Below are 22098 nucleotides of genomic sequence, written 5' to 3'. Positions count from 1 at the left end.
ACCAATTAAAAAGAGAATCCAGGCCGGGCACCGTGGCTCATGCCTGTAATCCTAGCACGTTAGGAAGCCAAGGCAGGTGGATCACCTGAGGCCAGGAGTTCACAACTAGCCTGGCCAACATGGCGAAACCCCATCTTCACTAAAAGTACCAAAAAAATTAGCTGGGTGTGGTGGCGCATGCCTTTAATCCCAGATACTCAGGAGGCTGAGGCAGGAAAATTGCTTGAAGCAAGGAGGTGGAGGTTGCAGTGAGCCAGGATCGCGCCACTGCACTCCAGCCTGGAGACAGAGTGAGACTCCATCTCAAAAAAATAAATAAAGAAAAAATAAAGAAAAGAAAAGAAAAGAAAAGAAAAGAAAGAAAGAAAGAAAGAAAGAAAGAAAGAAAGAAAGAAAGAAAGAAAGAAAGAAAGAAAGAATCCAACAGGGTGTTAGAGTGTTACAAGATGACAGATTCGCCCGTTGGTCTAATAAAGGACAGGGGAGATTGCTCTGTAGACTGTTCTCTACCTCCTAGAAAGAGGAAGCCTCTAAATGACCTTAGTAATTATAACAAGATAGTAGTAAGGCAGGCTGAGTTTCCAGAAATGCTGACCGCCATCGATTTATAATGTAACAATGAAAGGATCACAGCTGCAACCCCTGCTAAAGGAAAGGTCAACCACTCGCCCTTTACTGGAAAGGCAAAGGATGCAAACAGTTGGGAGGAACTAAAACCCATATTAAAGGTTTGGGTTCAAAATACACTTTATTTGTTGTGTTTGTAACAAGTGAAATTTATTTTTTGTTTGTTTGTTTGTTTGTTTGTTTTTTGAGACGGAGTCTCGCTCTGTCGCCCAGGCTGGAGTGCAGTGGCGTGATCTCGGCTCACTGCAAGCTCCGCCTCCTGGGTTTACGCCATTCTCCTGCCTCAGCCTCCTGAGTAGCTGGGACTACAGGCGTCCACAACCATGCCCGGCTAATTTTTTGTATTTTTAGTAGAGACGGGGTTTCACCGTGGTCTCGATCTCCTGACCTTGTGATCCGCCCGCCTTGGCCTCCCAAAGTGCTGGGATTACAGGCGTGAGCCACCGCGCCCGGCCTGTAACAAGTGAAATTTAAGGACTAAAGGGAACACAGCCCAGCAACTGGTCGCAAAGGTGCGTCATACACAAACAGATCTCTGTCCCAACCAGGAATCGAGGAATGACAGCCCGGAACCTGCGGCCCCCTCTGGTTGGAGTTTATGGGCTCCAGTGCCACTGGCCAGAGAGAGATTGATCTTCCTTTTCTCTCAGTCACATTCTCAGAATGTCAGGGAAGAGATTGGCCATCCAACCTGTGGTTCTCTTGTGGTTCACCTCATGGAATGTGACCATTTCCCTGGCAGCCGTGGGGACAAAGGGTAGGGCAAATCCAGAAGAGGGGTGTTGGGCCAGTCACAGGGAGCAGGAGGGTGGGTTAGGCAAGCTGGCCCAGCACGCCATGTGAGCCAGGGCTGCAGAGGAGCCAGGACTCAATTTATCCTGAAGGCAAAGCTGACTACACTGTTTCCAGACTTGAGCTGGCAAGTGAAAATACAGGACACTGAGTTAGAGCTGAATTTCAGATAGACAGTGAATAATTTTTTAGCATACCTATACCCTGTGCAATATTGAAGACATGCTTGTACTAAAAAATTAGTCATTTATCTGAAATTCAAATTTAGTTGGGTGTCCTGTGTTCTACCTGGCAACTGTACGTGTAGGCCACTAGACCTGTTTACGAGGACAGTTAATTGTGCAGTATGTATTCACTAGGTATCTACTATGTACACAGAATTGAAGTGGATCTTCCCCTCAACAACTCATTCTCACAGCTTTTCCCCAAGGACATCTCCTAGCATCTCAGTTGCTCTAGCCTCACTCCCCTCCTCCCACCAGCCAACTCACTGGTAAATTCTGTTCATTCATCATCCGAAATGTATCATACACACATTTCATTCTCTTTGTATCTATGGCAACTTTCTAGCCAGCCTCAGCCTTTAGCTTCTTGAACTACTCAAATGGTTGTGCAGCTGTGGCCTACCTTTGTGCCCTCCAATCCATCCTCCACAGCACTGCCTCAGCCATCTTGTTGAAATGTCATTCACAACTCTGATATATCAGTAAAAACATGCGTCAGAATATCACAGGTACCTCCAGAATCTGTACAAGGGTGATATGTCAAGTTAAAAATACATGTATCAATCAATAGCAAACCAGGTGGCTAAAAGAAAGAAATACATGTATTGGAATATTACATGTACCCCAAATATATGCGCTATGATATATTAAAATATGTGTCAAAATATTAAATTAAATAAATTCAGATCATGTTGCCGTCCTGCTTTAAAAGCGTAAAACTCAACTGGGCTTCGTGGCTCAAGCTTGTAATTCCAGCACTTTGGGAGACCAAGGCAGGAGGATTGCTTGAGACCAGGAGTTTGAGACCAGTCTAGGCATCACAATGAGAGCCCACCTCTACAAAAAAAAATGTTTTTGATTAGCCTGGCATGGTGGCAAGCGTCTGTAGTCCCAGCCACTCAGGAGTCTAGGTGGGCTCAGCTGTTCCCAGGAGGTTGAGGCTGCAGTGAGCTGCGATTGTGCCACAGCGCCCCACCCTGGACAACAGAGTGAGATCTTGTCTAAAAAAAAGGCTTAAAACCCTTCCATAGCCTTCTGTTGCTATTGGAATGAATTGAAACTCCTCAGCATGGTTCAGAAACCCTGATAAATGGCTATCACCTACCACATCCCCTACCACTTCCCAGCTTGGCTCCAGTCATTTTCTCAGGAGCAATCGTACTCCTACCTCTGTAGGGTATTTTTTTGTTTTGTTTTGTTTTGTTTTGGAAAGGATTTTTGCTGTGTCACCCAGGCTGGAGTGCAGTTGCACAATCTCAGCTCACTGCAGCCTCGGCCTCCCAGGTTCAAGTGATTCTCCTGCCTCATTCTCCCGAGTAGCTGGGATTACAGGCACCCGCCACCATGCCCAGCTAATTTATGTATTTTTAGTAGAGACGGGGTTTCACCATGTTGTCCAGGCTGGTCTTGAACTCCTGGCCTCAAGTGATCCACCCACCTCAGCCTCCCAAAGTGCTGGGATTACAGGCACCCGCCACCATGCCCAGCTAATTTATGTATTTTTAGTAGAGACGGGGTTTCACCATGTTGTCCAGGCTCTTGAGGCCAGGTTGAACTCCTGGCCTCAAGTGATCCACCCACCTCAGCCTCCCAAAGTGCTGGGATTACAGGCGTGAGCCACCTCACCTAGCCTCAGTAGGGTTTTCATTGTGTGTTTCTCCTGCCTCTTCAGCTGTTTCCTTGTAAGCTCTGGGCTCAAAACTTTGGATGGGTTATTTAACTTAGACCAATGTGTTGTGATTGAAAGGTTCCATATTGAACACTATATTTTTAAAACCCTGAAACCCTGCTCCAACAAGGATCTCCGAATTTGGAAGGATTTTTACCAAATCACACTGTTGCATGGCTCTCAATTTTTTCTTCTGATTCCAGTAGGTTTTAATGTAGTTATTTTGGTTGCATCCCTCTATGGGACTGCACAGGATGGGGGAGAGACTGAATATGAGGTACAGGTCAGTGAACTGTCAAGAAATATTTTTCATGCCTCATTCCCAGGGTGTACTTAATCTTAGCCAGTGAAACCAGTTTTTAAAGCCTGAGCCAGCGACCTGCACATGCAATGTTCTTTTTAACATGTTATTTATTTTGGGGAGGGCCAGTTTGGCAAAGAGAAAAAAGAAAAAACAATTTAGGTTAAAAAAAAAAAAAAAAACTACAGGCTGGGGCGAGGTAGCTCATGCCTGTAATCCCACCATTTTGCGAGGCCAAGGCGGGAGGATTGCTTAAAGCCAGGAGGTGGAGACCAGCCTGGGTAACAATCGGAGACTCCGTTTCTACAAAACTCAAAATAAATCAGCTGGGCATGGTGGTGCGTGCCTATATAGTCCCAGCTACTCAGGAGGCTAAGGCAGGAGGATCACTTGAACCCAGGATTTCAAGGCTGCAGTAAGCTATGATCAGGCCACTGTACTCCAACCTGGGCAAGAGAGCAAGGCCCTGTCTCTAACAAAAAAATATATATTTAATATTAATACCTTTATGGAATCTCAGTGGCAACCTGATACCATCTTTGTGAAAGACATTTAGTTTTTAATTTTGTTTAGATTGAATTTAAATTATAAAATTTGTCTCCTAAAGCGTTTTTTTTTTCTTTTTCTTTTCTTTCTTTCTTTCTTTTTTTTTTTTTTTTTTTTGAGATGAAGTCTTGCTCTTGTCCCCCAGGCTGGAGTGCAGTGGCGCGATTTCGGCTCACTACAACTTCCGCCTCCTGGGTTCAAGCAATTCTCCTGCCTCAGCCTCCTAAGTAGCTGGGATTACAGGCCCCTGCCACCACACCTGGCTAATTTTTGTATTTTTAGTAGAGACAGTGTTTCATCATGTTAGCCAGGCTGATCTCAAACTCCAGATGTCAGGTGATCCACCCGCCTTGGCCTCCCAAAGTGCTGGGATTACAGGCGTGAGTCACCACGCCTGGCCTCCTAAAGCATTTTTAAGAAGAGTAAATCAGGCCGGGCGCGGTGGCTCAAGCCTGTAATCCCAGCACTTTGGGAGGCCGAGACGGGCGGATCACGAGGTCGGGAGATCGAGACCATCCTGGTTAACACGGTGAAACCCCGTCTCTACTAAAAAATACAAAAAACTAGCCGGGCGAGGTGGCGGGCACCTGTAGTCCCAGCTACACGGGAGGCTGAGGCAGGAGAATGGCATGAACCCGGGAGGCGGAGCTTGCAGTGAGCTGAGATCCGGCCACTGCACTCCAGCCTGGGTGACAGAGCGAGACTCCGTCTCAAAAAAAAAAAAAAAAAAAAAGAAGAGTAAATCACTATTCAAATAAGTGGTATGGTTGGGTGTGGTGGCTCACACCTGTAATGCCAGCACTTTGGGAGGACGAGGCGGGCGGATCACAAGGGCAGGAGATTGAGACCATCCTGGCTAACACTGTGAAACCCTGTCTCTACTAAAAATACAAAAAATTAGCTGGGCAGGAGAATGGCGTGAACCCGGAAGGCAGAGCTTGCAGTGAGCCAAGATCGTGCCACTGCACTCCAGCCTGGGTGACAGAGCGAGACTCTGTCTCAAAAAAACAAAAATTAGCCAGGTGTGGTGGCAGGCACCTGTAATCTCAGCTACTCGGGAGGCTGAGGCAGGAGAATCACTTGAACCTGGGAGGTGGAGGTTGCAGTGAGCCACTGCACTCCAGCCTGGGCAACAAAGCAAGACTCCATCTCAAATAAAATAAAAATAAAAATTAAAATAAAATAAAATAAAATAAGCAGTATGACCAGACTCGGTGGCTTATGCCTATAATCCCAGCACTTTGGAATGCCGAGGAAGGAGGATTGCTTGAGCCCGAGAGTTCAAGACTAGCCTGGGCAACACAGCGGGACCCTGTCTGAAAAATAAAAAAATAAACTGTAGTTTAAAACTTTATTTGAGCTTAAAGGAACATATCTTTAGTCTTAGAAGTCATACGTATCTCTAATTCACCAAGTCTGTACCTTTTCTTTCTTTCTTATAATAGGAGGATTCTGAGGTTCCATTCACTGAAGAAGATTATCGAAGAAGAAAGTCTCATCCTAATTTTCTGGACCACATAAATGCTGAAAAAATGGTTCTCAAATTTGGAAGAAAGGTAAGTCTGGCATAGTGGAACATGGACATCATCAGAAGTCTTTAAACATCTCTGTTTAGTTTCCCGGGACTTACACCCGCAGATGTCTGAGCTTTAGGCTCATCCCAGGACACACTGTCCTTAGGGGTCCTGGCCCAGGTTCTGGTCCAGCACACTGGGTTGAAAGCCCAGTATCAACACTCAGCCGAGCTTGAGCCCTCTACTACAAAGGGGTCTGTGTGTCTGAAAAGCTGTTTGGCCCAAAAGAGGCAAATAACTCAGAGTTGGAATGGGGAACCGGGGAGCCACGTTTTCCCTGTTCCCAGAATCGATCTCATTTGTTTCTGAACTCTGAAAAGTGCCTATTAACCTCCTCTTATGAATAAGGAGATGGGAGCCTCCAGAGGTTAAATAATTTGTCCAAGGTCACATAACTAGGATTTACTGAGCACTGTCCTGAGCACATCTCAGCCTTGACTCATCTACTCTTTCTAACAAGGCTATTCTCTATGCACATTGTTGTCTTCAGCGCATTTCCTGGTATGGTGCTGAGATTCAGACTGAGAGCCATCAGCCACCAAAGCCTGTGGGGTTTGCTTTTTTCTTTGGAATCCAAAACCCCATCATTCAATAGAATTTATCTTGAGACATCCTTGGTCACTCACTGGTCATTAAGACGTTCCTGTAGCTTTTTTTTTGAGATGGAGTCTCACTCTGTTGCCCAGGCTGGGGTGCAGTGGTGCGATCTCGGCTCACTGCAACCTCAGCCTCCCAGGTTCAAATCATTCTCCTGCCTCAGCCTCCTGAGTAGCTGGGACTACAGGCGCGTGCCACCACACTAGGCTAATTGTTTGTATTTTTAGTAGAGATGGGTTTTCACCATGTTAGCCAGGATGGTCCAGATCTCCTGAACTGGTGATCTGCCCGCCTTGGCCTCCCAAAGTGTTGGGATTACAGGAGTGAGCCACCGTGCCTGGTCCCTTCTGTTGCAGCAAAATTCATCATTTTGACACGTCCATTATAAAATTATTTTATTTATCTTGCCTTTCTTCAGAATAGATGATGGGTAAGGTCTGACAATGAATAAGTAGTGACAGCTGAAAAATTATGATGATGATGATTTTTCAATCAGGGTTTTTATTTTTATTCAACTATAAGCAAACAGCAGAATTAACACAACATTCAGCAGCTCCAGACCAGCTTTTCTTACCTCCATGAAGAACAATCAATTTAACAGACACAGATGTAGGGATTCCTGATAAGCTGTCAGCTAGCACTGCTGCCCATCTAGAGGGCCATGCCCCAACAACCGCAAAGCCACTCTCCCCACTCCTCTTTCCGGATCGCTCTCTAAAGGAACCAGAGTGATACTGACGCCTATCAAGGCATCTGAGAGGCCCGTGTTGGGGCTGAACCTCAGTGCCAGCCTCTGGTTGTCTAGCGACGGTGCCATAAAAACACACTGTGTACAGTTCTGGTCTCAGGATCACAAAGGCAGAGGCGACCAATGCTTTTTGTTTTGTTTTGTTTTTAACCTCCCTTAAAGATTCTTTGATGCTTTACTCTATTACTGTAGACCTGGTCTATTTCTGCCTAATTTTTTCTTTAAATTCTGGGTTGCTATTTTCATATTAACAATTTGATGACCCCATCATACACCAAAATATCCCCCAAAACGAAGTTCAAATTTGATCAAAACATAAACCAGAGTGAGTGACTAGAATGATAAAGGCCAGGCAGCGGGAAAAGTCGCCCTGAGCCACCACCTCAGTGCTCGCGTCTTGTCTGTCCAAAGGGGAGCAGGAAGAGGAGAAAGCTATTGACCATGCACCACTGACCTGGAGAACACAGCTGGGGGCCTCTGGGACGGTTCAGGTCCCCGAGCTACCACCCCCTACTTCCCAGACAGCTGCTGGTACAGTTTGAGCACATAGTCGTCCCACTCGGCCTGGTAACACGTGCCGTCCCGAGCGCGTACTCTTTACGGAGGGACGACACCTTGAATTTGCCACGGTGGTCTCCGGATCGGTTGCTGAGGGTGGGCTCATCACACTTCAGCGGCCTGTGCCCCCTGGAGGCCCCGAGCCCACATAATCTGGAGAGGACTGTGCCGCTGCTGATGTCACTGCCTTTCAGGTGGACCACCAGGAAATGATGCCATTCCCTGTATTGGGGGTCCTTCCTGCTGGGAGCATCCGGGCCTGTCAAGACCCAGGTGTAGAGTTTCCCTGAATCAAGAACAACCCACGAAATGCTGGTGGGTCTGTTCTTCACCTGGGTGGGGTCAGCACTGTGCCCCGCTCGTCCACCGCCACCCCGTGCAGGTGACATGCAGCGGGTGCTGCGGCTGCTCATCCACTTGCTGAAGGCTCCAGGGCCCGGACCGCTGGCTGAGGTCCACCCCCGGCAGCGGCGACACGGGAGTCACCGCCAGCTGAAAAATTACAGAGGGCGTTCTTCAGTGTTCTCAGTGTCTTACCCATTGTATCTCATGTCGTCTGTGTTTTTACTCATGGTAGCTCATGAGTTCTCAGTGTTTTACTCATGGTATCTCATGTCATCTTCAAGAGTCTCATATACGATTCCCAAAATTCTGTGAAGTAGGTACTATCATCCTCATTTAACTTGGAGAAAACCCCAAACTCTCTGAAAGTGCCATTACATTGTTCCCATTAGTGGAAGACCAGCGCTAAGTGAACTCTAATAATAGTTCTAAGATGACACCTAGTGGTGTCAGAGAATATTACAATAGGAACTTCTGTCCTACTATAAAAAGCACTTTACCAATAAAACACTGTGAGCATAAAACATTTAAAGAAACAACAGGAAATTAGGGATTCTAGCCCTTTTTATTTCTATAACCATATGACCTTAACCTAGTTATTACACTTTTGAGCGTACAATAAGTAAAGGGGCTAGATTGGATTTAAATTTATTCCAGTTCTAAATTCCATAAATATTATTTTATTAGAATCCATGATTTCTTGATCATTTATGTTTAATTTACAGGTTGAAAATGTATTCTCACACATATAAAGCTGATTTAAGTGAATAACAGTCTAAAATGAGAAGTATGATCAACTTAATATCTTTTTTATTACAAAACCTTACACTTGTCATTTAAATAATAAAATCAAAATTTCATTGTCAAAATCTATCCTTTTTATCCCCAACTTTCTTAATCACTCTTTTCTACACCATTAATAAGATTGATTCGGCCAATTTGGTCATCCCAATGATCCTTTTTGATCAGTGATGCTAATGTCTTCATCTGGGAGATAGACCCTTGGAAATCATCATTTAACACATTCATTAACAAATGTCCAGTTAGATCCGGTTACAGACCAGGCACTGTGATGAGGAGCTGTCCTTACAGCCTTCAATAAAGCAGACACAGTCTATGCACCCCAGAGGCTGGTTGTCAAGTGTTTATCTACTGCTATCACATCCTCAGTCAGCACATTCATTTACAAGATTACATACACAAAATGTGGACTTCTATTCAGTATTTTGAGGCAAAGAGGAGACTCTAATAATTATACAAGTTGCAAAAATAGTCCTGAATTGCCTGATACCAAAATTGCGTTCCTCTTTTAATGAGTTGCATTGAATTTTTTTTTTTTTTTTTTTTTTAAACACAGTCTCACTCTGTCGCCCAGGCTGGAGTGCAGTGGTGTGACCTCTGCTCACTGCAACCTCTGCCTACCCGGTTCAAATGACTCTCCTGCCTCAGCCTCCTGAGTAACTGGGATTACAGGTGCCTGCTGCCTGGCTAATTTTTGTATTTTTAGTAGAGACAGAGTTTCACCATGTTGGCCAGGCTGGTCTTGAACTCCTAACCTCAGGTGATCCACCGGCCTCGGCCTCCCAAAGTGCTGGGATTACAGGCATGAGCCACCATGCCTGGCCATAGTTTGTCTTGAAAACTGTTTTGTCTGATATAAGTATAGCAACTCCTGCTCTTTTTTGGTTTCCATTGGCATGGAATATCTTTTTCCATCCGTTTATTTTCAGTCTATGTGTGTCTTTACAAGTAAAGTGTCTTTATTGTAGGCAACAGATCAATGCGTCTTGTTTTTTTCATCAATTCAGCCAGTCTATGTCTTTTGATTAGGGAATTTAGTCCACTTACATTCAATGTTATTATTGATAAGGACTTACTCCTGCCATTTTGTTATATGTTTTCTAGTTGTTTTATTGTCTTATCTTCCTCTTCTTTCTTTCCTTCCTATCTTGCTCTAGGGATGGTGATTTTCTCTGGTGATATGATTTAATTAGTTTCTTGCTTTTTTTTTTTTTTTTTTTTGAGACAGAGTCTCACTCTGTCACTCAGGCTGGAGTGCAGTGGTACAATCTCTGCTCACTGCAAGCTCCACCTCCTGGGTTCATACCATTCTCCTGCCTCAGTCTCCTGAGTAGCTGGGACTGTAGGCACCCACCACCACGCCTGGCTAATTTTTTGTATATTTAGTAGAGACAGGGTTTCACCGTGTTAGCCAGGATGGTCTTGATCTCCTGACCTCGTGATCCACCCTCCTTGGCCTCCCAAAGTGCTAGGATTACAGGCGTGAGCCACTGCACTGGCCTAGTTTCTTGCTTTTTATTTTTTGTGCATCCATTGTAAGTTGTTTTTTTTTTTTTTTTTTTTTTTGAGGTTACAACGAGGCTTGCAAATACTATCTTATAACGCATTATTTTAATCCGATAACAACTGAAGGCTATTGGTGTAAAGAAACAAGCAAAAAGAAAACTAATTAAAAACTCTGTGCCTTACTTCTGTCCCCCCATTTTTTAACTTTTTGATGTTTGTGTTTATATCTTATTGTACTGTGTCATAAAAAGTTGTTGTAGTTATTATTTTTGATTGGTTCATTGTTCAGTCTTCCTACTTAGAATGAGGCAGTTTACACACCACCGGTAAAGTGTTGTAATATTTTGTGTTTTCTGTGTGCTTCCTATTACCAGTGAGTTTTATACCTTCAGGTGATTATTTATTGTTCATTAATGTCTTTTTCTTTCTGACCGAAGTACTCTTTTTAGTGTTTCTTGTAGGACAGGTCTGCTATTGATGAAATCCTTCAGCTTTTGTTTGTCTGGGGAAGTATTTCTCCTCCATGCTTGAAGGAGATTTTCACCAGATATACTACTCTAAGTGAAAGTTTTTTTCCTTCAGTACTTTTCAATATGTCATGCTACTCTCTCCTGGCATGTAAGGTTTTCCACTGAAAAATCTGCTGCTAGGTGTATTAGAGCTCCATTGTATGTTATTTGTTTCTTTTCTTTTGCTGCTTTTTGGATCCTTTTTTAATCCTTTACCTTTGTGAGTTTGATTATTATATGCCTATAGGTTGTCTTCTGTGTTAGTCCATTCTTGAACTGCTATAAAGAACTAACTGAGACTGGGTAAGTTATAAAGAAAAGAGGTTTAGGCTGGGTGTGGTGGCTCATGCCTCTAATCCCAGCACTTTGGGAGGTGGAGGTGGGCAGATCACCTGAGGTTGGGAGTTCAAGACCAGCTTGGCCAACATGAAGAAACCCCATCTCTACGAAAAATACAGAATTAGCTGGGCATGGTAGTGCATGCCTGTAATCCCAGCTACTCAGGAGGCTGAGTTAGGACAATCACTTGAACCCGGGATACAGAGATTGCAGTGAGCTGAGATCATGCCATTGCACTCCAGCCTGGGCAACAAGAGCGAAACTCCATCTCAAAAAAAAAAAAAAAAATTGACTCACAGCACAGTTCCACAGACTGTACAGGAAGCATGTTTGGGGAGGCCTCAGGAAACTCACAATCATGGCAGAAGACAAAGGGGAAGCAGACACATCTTACATGGCCTGAGAAGGAGGAAGAGAGAGTGAAGGGGCAGCTGCTACATACTTTTATAAACAACCAGATCTCATGAGAACTCACTCACTATTACAAGAACAGCAAGGGGTAAATCTGGCCCCATGAGCCAATCACCTCCCACAAGGCCCCTCTTCCAACATTGGGGATTACAATTTGACATGAGATTTGGGCAGGAACACAGACCCAAGCCATATCATGTTGTTTGAGTCAAATCTGCTTAGTGTTCTATAACCTTCTTGTACTTGGATGTTGATATTTTTCTCTAGGTTTGAGAAGTTCTCTGCTATTATCCCATTGAATAAACTGTCTATACCTATCTCTTACTTGACTTCCTCTTTAAGGCCAATAACTCTTAGAGGTGCCCTTTTGAGGCTATTTTCTAGATCCTATAGGCATGTTTCATCGTTTTTCTTTCTTTTGTCTCCTCTGACTATATACATATATATATATATTTTGTCAAGAATATATAGTTTTATTTATACTCAGAAACAAGTAGATCATGTATATATATATGAAGATAAAAATTAAAGGGATAATTGTATAAGTTTGCATGTAGAGAGCTTTGAAAACCTGTTTACTTTATATATATATATATACACACACACACATACTTTAAGTTCTAGGGTACCTGTGCACAACGTGCAGGTTTGTTACATAGGTATACATGTGCCATGGTAGTTTGCTGCACTCATTAATTCGTCATTTACATTAGGTATTTCTCCTAATGCTATCCTTCTCCCATCCCCCCACCCCATGACAGGCCCCAATGTGTGATGTTCCCCACCCTGTGTCCAAGTGATCTCATTGTTCAATTCCCACCTGTGAGAGAACATGTGGTGTTTGGTTTTCTGTCCTTGCGATAGTTTGCTCAGAATGGTGGTTTGCACCTTCATCCATGTACCTACAAAGGACATAAACTCATCCTTTTTAATGGCTGCATAGTATTCCATGGTGTATATGTGCCACATTTTCTTAATTCAGTCTATCATTGATGGACATTTGGGTTGGTTCCAAGTCTTTGCTATTGTGAATAGTGCTGCAATAAACATACGTGTGCATGTGTCCTTATAGTAGCATGATTTATAATCCTTTGGGTATATACCCAGTAATGGGATCACTGGGTCAAATGGTATTTCTACTTCTAGATCCTTGAGGAATCACCACACCGTCTTCCACAATGGTTGAACTCATTCACACTCCCACCAACAGTGTAAAAGCATCCCTATTTCTCCACATCCTCTCCAGCACCTGTTGTTTCCTGACTTTTTAATGATACCATTCTAACTGGCATGAGATGGTATCTCATTGTGATTTTGATTTGCGTTTCTCTGATGACCAGTGATGATAAGCATTTTTTCATGTGTCTGTTGGCTGGATAAATATCTTCTTTTGTAAAGTGTCTGTTCATATCTTTTGCTCACTTTTTGATGGGGTTGTTTGCTCACTTTTTTTTTTTTTTTTTTTTTTTTTTTTTGAGATGGAGTCTCGCTCTGTAGCCCAGGCTGGAGTGCAGTGGCCAGATCTCAGCTCACTGCAAGCTCCGCCTCCCGGGTTCACGCCATTCTCCGGCCTCAGCCTCCCGAGTAGCTGGGACTACAGGCGCTGCCACCTCGCCCAGCTATTTTTTGTATTTCTTAGTAGAGATGGGGTTTCACCGTGTTAGCCAGGATGGTCTCGATCTCCTGACCTCGTGATCCGCCCATCTCGGCCTCCCAAAGTGCTGGGATTACAGGCTTGAGCCACCGCGCCCGGCTGTTTGCTCACTTTTTGATGGGGTTGCTCACTTTTTGATGGTTTTTTTTTTTCTTGTAAATTTGTTTAAATTCTTTGTAGATTCTGGGTATTAGCACTTTGTCAGATGGGTAGATTGTAAAAATTTTCTCCCATTCCATAGGTTGCCTGTTCACTCTGATGGCAGTTTCTTTTGCTATGCAGAAGCTCTTTAGTTTAATTAGATCCCATTTGTCTATTTTGGCTTTTATTGCCATTGCTTTTGGTGTTTTAGTCATGAAGTCCTTGCCCATGCCTATGTCCTGGATGGTACTGCCTAGGTTTTCTTCTGGGGTTTTTATGGTTTTAGGTCTAACATTTAAGTCTTTAATCCATCTTGAATTAATTTTTGTATAAGGTGTAAGGAAAGGATCCAGTTTCAGCTTTCCACATATGGCTAGCCAGTTTTCCCAGCACCATTTATTAAATAGGGAATCCTTTCCCCGTTTCTTGTTTTTGTCAGGTTTGTCAAAGATCAGATGGTTGTGGATGTGTGGTGTTATTTCTGAGGCCTCTGTTCTGTTCCATTGGTCTATATGTCTGTTTTGGTACCAGTACCGTGCTGTTTTGGTTACTGCAGCCTTGTTGTATAGTTTGAAGTCAGGTAGCCTGATGCCTCCAGCTTTGTTCTTTTTGCTTAGGATTGTCTTGGCAATGCAGGCTCTTTTTTGGTTCCATATGAACTTTAAAGTAGTTTTTTCCAATTCTGTGAAGAAAGTTATTGGTAGCTTGATGGGGATAGCATTGAATCTATAAATTACCTTGGGCAGTATGGCCATTTTCATGATATTGATTCTTCCTGTCCATGAGCATGGAATGTTCTTGCATTTGTTTGTGTCCTCTTTTATTTCATTGAGCAGTGGTTTGTAGTTCTCCTTGAAGAGGTCCTTCACATCCCTTGTAAGTTGCATTCCTAGGTATTTTATTCTCTTTGAATCAAGTGTGAATGGGAGTTCACTCATGATTTGGCTCTCTCTTTGTCTGTTATTGGTGTATAGGAATGCTTGTGATTTTTGCACATTGATTTTGTATCCTGAGACTTTGCTGAAGTTGCTTATCAGCTTAAGGAGATTTTGGGCTAAGACAATGGGGTTTTCTAAATATACAATCATGTCATTTGCAAACAGGGACAATTTGACTTCCTCTTTTCCTAATTGAATACCCTTTATTTCTTTCTCTTGCCTGATTGCCGTGGCCAGAACTTCCAACACTACGTTGAATAGGAGTGGTGAGAGAGGGCATCCCTGTCTTGTGCCAGTTTTCAAAGGGAATACTTTCAGTTGCCCATTCAGTATGATATTGGCAGTGGGTTTGTCATAAATAGCTCTTATTATTTTGAGATACGTCCCATCAATACCTAGTTTATTGAGAGTTTTTAGCATGAAGGGCTGTTGAATTTTGTTGAAGGCCTTTTCTGCATCTATTGAGATAATCATGTGGTTTTTGTCTTTGGTTCTGCTTATGTGATGGATTACATTTATTGATTTGCATATGTTGAACCCCAGTCTTGCATCCCAGGGATGAAGCCAACTTGATCTTGGTGGATAAGTTTTTTGATGTACTGCTGGATTCAGTTTGCCAGTATTTTATCGAGGATTTTCGCATTGATGTTCGTCAGGAATATTGGTCTAAAATTCTCTTTTTTTGTTGTGTCTCTGCCAAGCTTTGTTATCAGGATGATGCTGGCCTCATAAAATGAGTTAGGGAGGATTCCCTCTTTTTCTATTGTTTGAAATAGTTTCAGAAGGAATGGTTCCAGCTCCTCTTTGTACCTCTGGTAGAATTCGGCTGTGAATCCATCTGGTCCTGGACTTTTTTTGGTTGGTAGGCTATTAATTATTGCTTCAATTTCAGAGCCTGTTATTGGTCTATTCAGGGATTCAACGTCTTCCTGGTTTAGTCTTGGGGGGGTGTATGTGTCCAGGAATTTATCCATTTCTTCTAGATTTTCTAGTTTATTTGCATAGAAGTGTTTATAGTATTCTCTGATGGTAGTTTGTATTTCTGTAGGATCTGTGGTGATATCCCCTTTGTCATTTTTATTGCATCTATTTGATTCTTCTCTCTTTTCTTCTTTATTAGTCTTGCTAGTGGTCTGTTTTGTTTATCTTGTCAAAAAACCAGCTCTGAAGGGTTTTTTGTTTCTCTATCTCCTTCAGTTCTGCTCTAATCTTAGTTATTTCTTGCCTTCTTCTAGCTTTTGAATTTGTTTGCTCTTGCTTCTCTAGTTCTTTTAACTGTGATGTTAGGGTGTCGATTTTAGATCTTTCCTGCTTTCTCTTGTGAGCATTTAGTGCTATAAATTTCCATCTAATACACTGCTTTAAATGTGTCCCAGAGATTCTAGTAGGTTGTGTCTTTGTTCTCATTGGTTTCAAAGAACGTCTTTATTTATGCTTTCATTTCGTTATTTACCCAGTAGTCATTCAGGAGCAGGTTGTTCAGTTTCCATGTAGTTGAGCAGTTTTGAGTGAGTTTCTTAATCCTGCATTCTAATTTGATTGCACTGTGGTCTGAGAGACAGTTTGTTATGATTTCTGTTCTTTTACATTTGCTGATGAGTGCTTTACTTCCAACTATGTGGTCAATTTTGGAATAAGTGCGATGTTGTGCTGGGAAGAATGTGTATTCTGTTGATTTGGGGTAGAGAGTTCTGTAGATGTCTGTTAGGTCTGCTTGGTGCAGAGCTGAGTTCAAGTCCTGGATATCCTTGTTAACCTTCTGTCTCATTGATCTGTCTAATATTGACAGTGGGGTGTTAAAGTCTCCCATTATTATTGTGTGGGAGTCTAAGCCTCTTTGTAGGTCTCTAAGGACTTGCTTTATGAATCTAGGTGCTCCTGCATTGGGTGCATATATATTTAGGACAGTTAGCTCTTTTTGTTAAATTAATCCCTTTACCATTATGTAATGGCCTTCTTTGTCTCTTGATGTTTGTTGGTTTAAAGTCTGTTTTATCAGGACAATTTGACCTCCTCTTTTGCTAATTGAATACCCTTTATTTCTCTCTCTTGCCTAATTGCCCTGGCCAGAACTTCCAACACTACATTGAATAGGAGTGGTGAGAGAGGGCATTCCCTCTCTCACCAGGATTGCAACCCCTGCTTTTTTTTTGCTTTCCATTTGCTTGGTAGATCTTCCTCCATCCCTTTATTTTGAGCCTATGTGTGTCTCTGCATGTGAGATGGGTCTCCTGAATACAGCACACTGATGGGTCTTGACTCTTTATCCAATTTGCCAGTCTATGTCTTTTAACTGGGGGCATTTAGCCCATTTACATTTAAGGTTAATATTGTTATATGTGAATTTGATCCTGTCATTATGATGTTAGCTGGTTATTTTGCCTGTTAGTTCATGCGGTTTCTTCCTAGCATCCATGGTCTTTACAATTTGGCATGCTTTTGCAGTGGCTGATACTGGTTGTTCCTTTCCTCGTTTAGTGCTTTCCTCATTTAGTGCTTCCTCGTTTAGTGCTCTTGTAAGGAAGGCCTGGTGGTGATAAAATCTCTCAGCATTTGCTTGTCTGTAAAGGATTTTATTTATCCTTCACTTATGAAGCTTAGTTTGGCTGGATATGAAATTCTGGGTTGAAAATTATTTTCTTTAAGAATGTTGAGGCCGGGCGCGGTGGCTCAAGCCTGTAATCCCAGCACTTTGGGAGGCCGAGACGGGCGGATCACGAGGTCGGGAGATCGAGACCATCCTGGCTAACACGGTGAAACCCCGTCTCTACTAAAAAAATACAAAAAACTAGCCGGGCAAGGTGGTGGGCGCCTGTAGTCCCAGCTACTCGGGAGGCTGAGGCAGGAGAATGGCGTGTGAACCCGGGAGGCGGAGCTTGCAGTGAGCTGAGATCCAGCCACTGCACTCCAGCCTGGGCGACAGAGCGAGACTCCATCTCAAAAAAAAAAAAAAAAAAAAAAAGAATGTTGAATATTGGCCCCCACTCTCTTTTGGCTTGTAGAGTTTCTGCCGAGAGGTCCGCTGTTAGTCTGATGGGCTTCCCTTTGTGGGTAACTTGACCTTTATCTCTGGCTGCCCTTAACATTTTTTCCTTCATTTCAACCTTGGTGAATTTGACAATTATGTACCTTGGAGTTGCTCTTCTCAAGGAGTATCTTTGCGGTGTTCTCTGTATTTCCTGAATTTGAATGTTGTCCTGCCTTGCTAGGTTGGGGAAGTTCTCCTGGATAATATCCTGAAAGGTGTTTTCCAGTTTGGTTCCATTCTGCCCGTCACTTTCAGGTACACCAGTCAAATGTAGATTTGGTCTTTTCACATAGTCCAATATCTCGTGGAGGCTTTGTTCATTTCTTTTTACTCTTTTTTCTCTAAACTTCTCTTCTCGCTTCATTTCATTAATTTGACCTTCAATCACTGATACCCTTTCTTCCAGTTGATCGAATTGTCTACTAAAGCTTGTGCATGCATCACGTAGTTCTCATGCCATGGTTTTTAGCTCCTTCAGGTCATTTAAGGTTTTTTCTACACCGTTTATTCTAGGTGCCATTCGTCTAATCTTTTTTCAAGGTTTTTAGCTTCTTTGCAATGGGTTCGAACATCCCCCTTTAGCTTGGAGAAGTTTGTTATTACCGACCTTCTGAAGCCTACTTCTGTCAGCTCATCAAAGTCATTCTCCATCCAGCTTTGTTCCGTTGCTGGTGAGGAGCTGCGATCCTTTGGAGGAGAAGCAGCACTCTGGTTTTTTCCTCTGACTATATTTTTTAATAGGGGGTTTTCAAGCTCACTCTTTCTTCTTTGATCAATTTTGCTATTAAAGGACTCTGATTCATTCGTCAGTATGGCAATTGCATTTTTCAGTTCCAGAGTTTCTGCTTGATTTTTTAAAAATTATTTCAATTTCTTTGTTAAATTCATCTGATGGAATTCTGAATTCCTTCTCTGTGTTTTCTTGATTTTCTTTGACTTTCCTCAATACAGCTAATTTTGAATTCTCTGTCTGAAAGGTCACATATCTCTCTTTTGCCACGATTGATCCCTGGTGCCTTATTTAGTTCATTTGGTGAGGTCATGCTTTCCTGGGTTGTGTTGATGCTAGCTGATATACTTCAGTGTCTGGGCATTGAAGAGTTGGGTATTTATTGTTGTCTTTACTATCTGGGCTTGTTTGTACCTGTCCCTCTTGGGAAGGCATTCCAGATATTTGAAAGGACTTGGGTGTTATGATCTATGTTGTATCTGCTTTAGGGGGCACCCCAAGCCCAGTGATGCTACAGTTCCTGCAGACTCATAGAGGTAGTACTTTGATAGTCTTAGACTAAATCTGGAAGAATTCTCTGGATTACCAGGCAGACTCTTGTTCTCTTCCCTTACATTCTCCTAAATATACAGACTCTCTCTCTCTCTCTCTCTCTCTCTCTCTCTGTTCTAAGCCACCTAAAGCTGGGGGTGGAGTGACACAAGCACCCCTGTAGGCACCACCACTATGACTGTGCTGGGTCAGACCTGAAGCCAGCACAGCACTGGATCTTGCCCAAGGCCTGCTGTAACCACTCCCTGGTTACTGCTTTGTTCACTCAGGGCTCTGGGGCTCCACAATCAGCAGGTCACATAACCAGCCAGGCCTGTGTCCTTCCCTTCAGGGTGGCAAGGTCCCCCAGGCCCCAGGTGGGTCAAGAAGTGCCATCTGGGAGTCAGAGACTAGAGTGATAAACCTTAGTGATAAACTAAGTCTACCTGGTGTTCTGTTGTATTGTGGCTGAGCTAGCACTCAAATCACAAGACATAGTCCTTCCCAGTCTTCCCTCTTCTTTCCAAAGACAGAGGAGCCTCACCCAGTAGCCACCCCAGGCCACAAGGAGTACTGACAGACTAGTGCTGATGTTCCCTTAGGGTCCAAGGTCTCTTAAGTCAGCTGGTCTTGACTGCTGCCTGGCCTGGGACTCACCCTTCAGATGGGACTCACCCTTCAGGAAAATGGGCTCCCCTCTGGCCCAGGGCAGGTCCAGAAATGCCATTCAAGAGTCAGGTCATGGCAGGGACCCCGAGAGCTTGCTTGGTGCTCTACCCAACTTTTGCCATGCTGGCACCTAAGGTGCAAGACAAAGTCCCCTTTATGTTCCCTCTGCTTTTCTCAAGCAGAAGGAGTTTTGCCCCGTAGTCACCACAGCTGGGAATGTGCTGAATGTCACCTGAAGCCAGTAAGTCTCATCCAAGGCCCTCGACATAGTACCTGGGTATCACTGCTGGTTATTCAGGGCCCAAGGGCTCTCCAGTTAGCAGGTGATGAATGCTGCCGAGACTAGGTCCTTTCCTTCAGGGCAGCAGGTTCCCTTCTGGCCCAGGTTGTGTCTAGAAATGTCATCTGGGAGCTAGGGCCTAGAATGAGGGCCTCCCTACTCACAGGTGCCCCTTCCTGCTGTAACTGAGCTGGTGTCCTAGATGCGAGACAAAGTTCCTCCCACTCTTCCCTCTCTCTTCCTCAAGTGGAAGGAAGGGGTCTCTTTGGAGCCGTGAGCTGTGCAGCCTGGCGTTAGAGGAGAGGTGGTGCCAGCTCTCCCTTGGCTGCCCCAGCTGGTGTCTCGGTATGTTGTGTGCCCTCCCCAGTCCACTGTCATTGGGCCTCGCTCAGCACTGGAACTCACCTAGAGTTGCAGTCCTTAGGGCCTGGACTGTCTTTCAAGTTTGCTTGGAGACACAGAGCGCTATAGCCCTCGGTGGCGAGGTTTGGAGGCACTTAAGTTCTGACCACTGATACCGGAGAGTCCTCTCTGACTCGGACTGGTTTAAATGCTCCTTCCGTGGGCTGGGCTGGTGTCAGCTGCGTTTGGTCTGGTTTTCCTTTTTGTTCTAACAGGACAGTGCTGAGTTCAATGCCTCTCAATGCTGTGTTCTCCCTCCTGCAGCGCCCAGAGATGCTCTCCTGCTGGCGGGGGTGGGTGGCTTTGGCAATTCCAAACTGTTTTTTCTGGTTCTTCAGTGCTCTTTCAGCAATATGAAGTTAAAATAGGTACTATGAGGGCTCACCTGATTTTTGGTTCTTATGAAGCTTTTCTCTGTGTAGATAGTTATTGTCCTTGCGGGGGAGACTTCCATCCCGCCATCTTGCTCTGCCTCTGGGCTTATCCTTTGACTGTTTGGTAGACTTTGGTTGAAAAACTGTCCGGGACTGTGGGAAGGCAGTTAGCAGGAGTTTGGGGGCAAGAAATGAGCCCTTTAGGCTAAATTTTCAAATTAGTTGGCAGAAAGTTTTCCATAAGTCCCTCTTATAATTTTTAAAATCTTTATCGTGTTTGTGGTTATGTCCCCCTTCTCAGGCCTAATATTTGTGAGGTGGGATTACTATCTTCCCACAAGAGCCTGAGTAACATTCTTCCTAAAAACTCCTGTAGGCTGGGCATGGTGGCTCACGCCTGTAATCCCAGCACTTTGGGATGCCGACGCAGGTGAATCACTTGAGGTCAGGAGTTCAAGACCAGCCTGGCCAACATGGTGAAACCCCGTCTCTATTAAAAGTACAAAAATTACCTGGGCATGGTGGTTCTCACCTGTAATCCCAGCTACTTGGGAGGCTGAGGCAGGAGAATCAGTTGAACCCAGGAGGCCAAGGTTGCAGTGAGCCTAGATTATGCCACTGCACTCCAGCCTGGGCAACAAGTGAAACTCTGTCTCAAAACAAACAAACAAACAAAAAACTCCTATCTTCTTGCACCATCCCCTGTTTGCCTGAAGAAGCTCAAGCGAGTTTTCTCATTGGTGGGTTTGGGGAGGGCCTGGCCATGTGAGCTTGGCCCCTCTTCCTTCCCTTCTCTCTGGGACTCTGTGCATTTCACCTTCCTCATGCCCTGAGACTTATAGCAGCAGGCCGTCATGTGGAGAAGTCCCTCGTTGTCCAGTGTTGCCTGGGACTGGTTGGAAAAGTTAATTTTATTCCAGATTCAGGGTTAGGAAGCTCATCATCATAGATCACCTAAGGCATGGCCGCCAGTAGAGCTCATATCAATAATAAAGATGGTATTTTGAGCTTATCTGGTTAAATATGGAGGCAGACAGTAGAGGCTGAGAAGGGTACTAGGGGATGGGGGGAGGGAGGGATAGTGAATGAGTACAAAAAAAGTTAGAAAGAATGAATAAGACCTACTATTTGATAGCACAACAGGGTGACTATAGTCAGTAATAACTGAACTGTAGGTTTTTAAATAACCTAAAAAGTGTAATTGGAGTGTTTGTAACTCAATGGATAAATGCTTGAAGGGATGGATACCCCATTCTCCATGATGTGCTTATTTCACATTGCATGCCTGTATTGAAACATCTCATACACCCCCATAAATATATATACTTAGTATATACCCACAAATATTAAAAATTAAAAATAAAGAAATATTGAGGCCCGTTCTTACAGTGCCTAAACTGCTCGTCCAGGGTGAAATGGACAATCCATGTGAATTTCCATCCTTGTGTTAAGACCCATCACCAGCTTCTTGGTTTCATGTGCTAGATCATTAAAGATCCTCATGGAAAGACCTGTTTTTCTATCTTCTTTTCCCCCTCAGTGCCCAGCACAGAGCTTACAGGTACTAAGTTTTCACAAAAACCCAGGCTTTAATTTAATTAGGAGTCCTTGTTAAATTTTAATAGTGGTCAGAGGTATTCCTGAATAGCATAGGGGTGTTGTTTCTCCCTTTAAGAGATACAATTTGTATCCCGAACAATACCTCAGTAACCTGCAAGTGTTGACGGAAGTTCCAAAAGTGCTCATTTTAACTACTAAAATAATCTAATTCAATATGATTATTCAATATGATTAATAATATTACAGC

The 22098-nt window shown here is 43.7% G+C and overlaps 1 protein-coding gene and 1 pseudogene across 2 annotated transcripts in view; one reads left to right on the top strand and one right to left on the bottom strand.

Annotated features, from left to right (window-relative positions):
• AK7 (adenylate kinase 7) overlaps nucleotides 1-22098 on the top strand; it is a 101362-nt gene that overhangs the window by 24970 nt on the left and 54294 nt on the right. For both annotated transcript variants that reach the window (XM_050799062.1, XM_050799061.1), the window contains exon 5: nucleotides 5605-5715. In XM_050799062.1, coding sequence (XP_050655019.1) covers nucleotides 5605-5715 — 111 coding nt within the window. The remainder of the gene's footprint in view (nucleotides 1-5604; nucleotides 5716-22098) is intronic.
• LOC126958218 (phosphatidylethanolamine-binding protein 1-like) lies at nucleotides 7563-22037 on the bottom strand (annotated as a pseudogene).

This window comes from Macaca thibetana, chromosome 7 (genome assembly GCF_024542745.1).
Source record: "Macaca thibetana thibetana isolate TM-01 chromosome 7, ASM2454274v1, whole genome shotgun sequence".
Classification (NCBI taxonomy): domain Eukaryota; kingdom Metazoa; phylum Chordata; class Mammalia; order Primates; family Cercopithecidae; genus Macaca; species Macaca thibetana.
The sequence above is the reverse complement of the archived record's forward strand: the minus strand, read 5'-3'. Positions and strand labels throughout refer to the sequence as shown.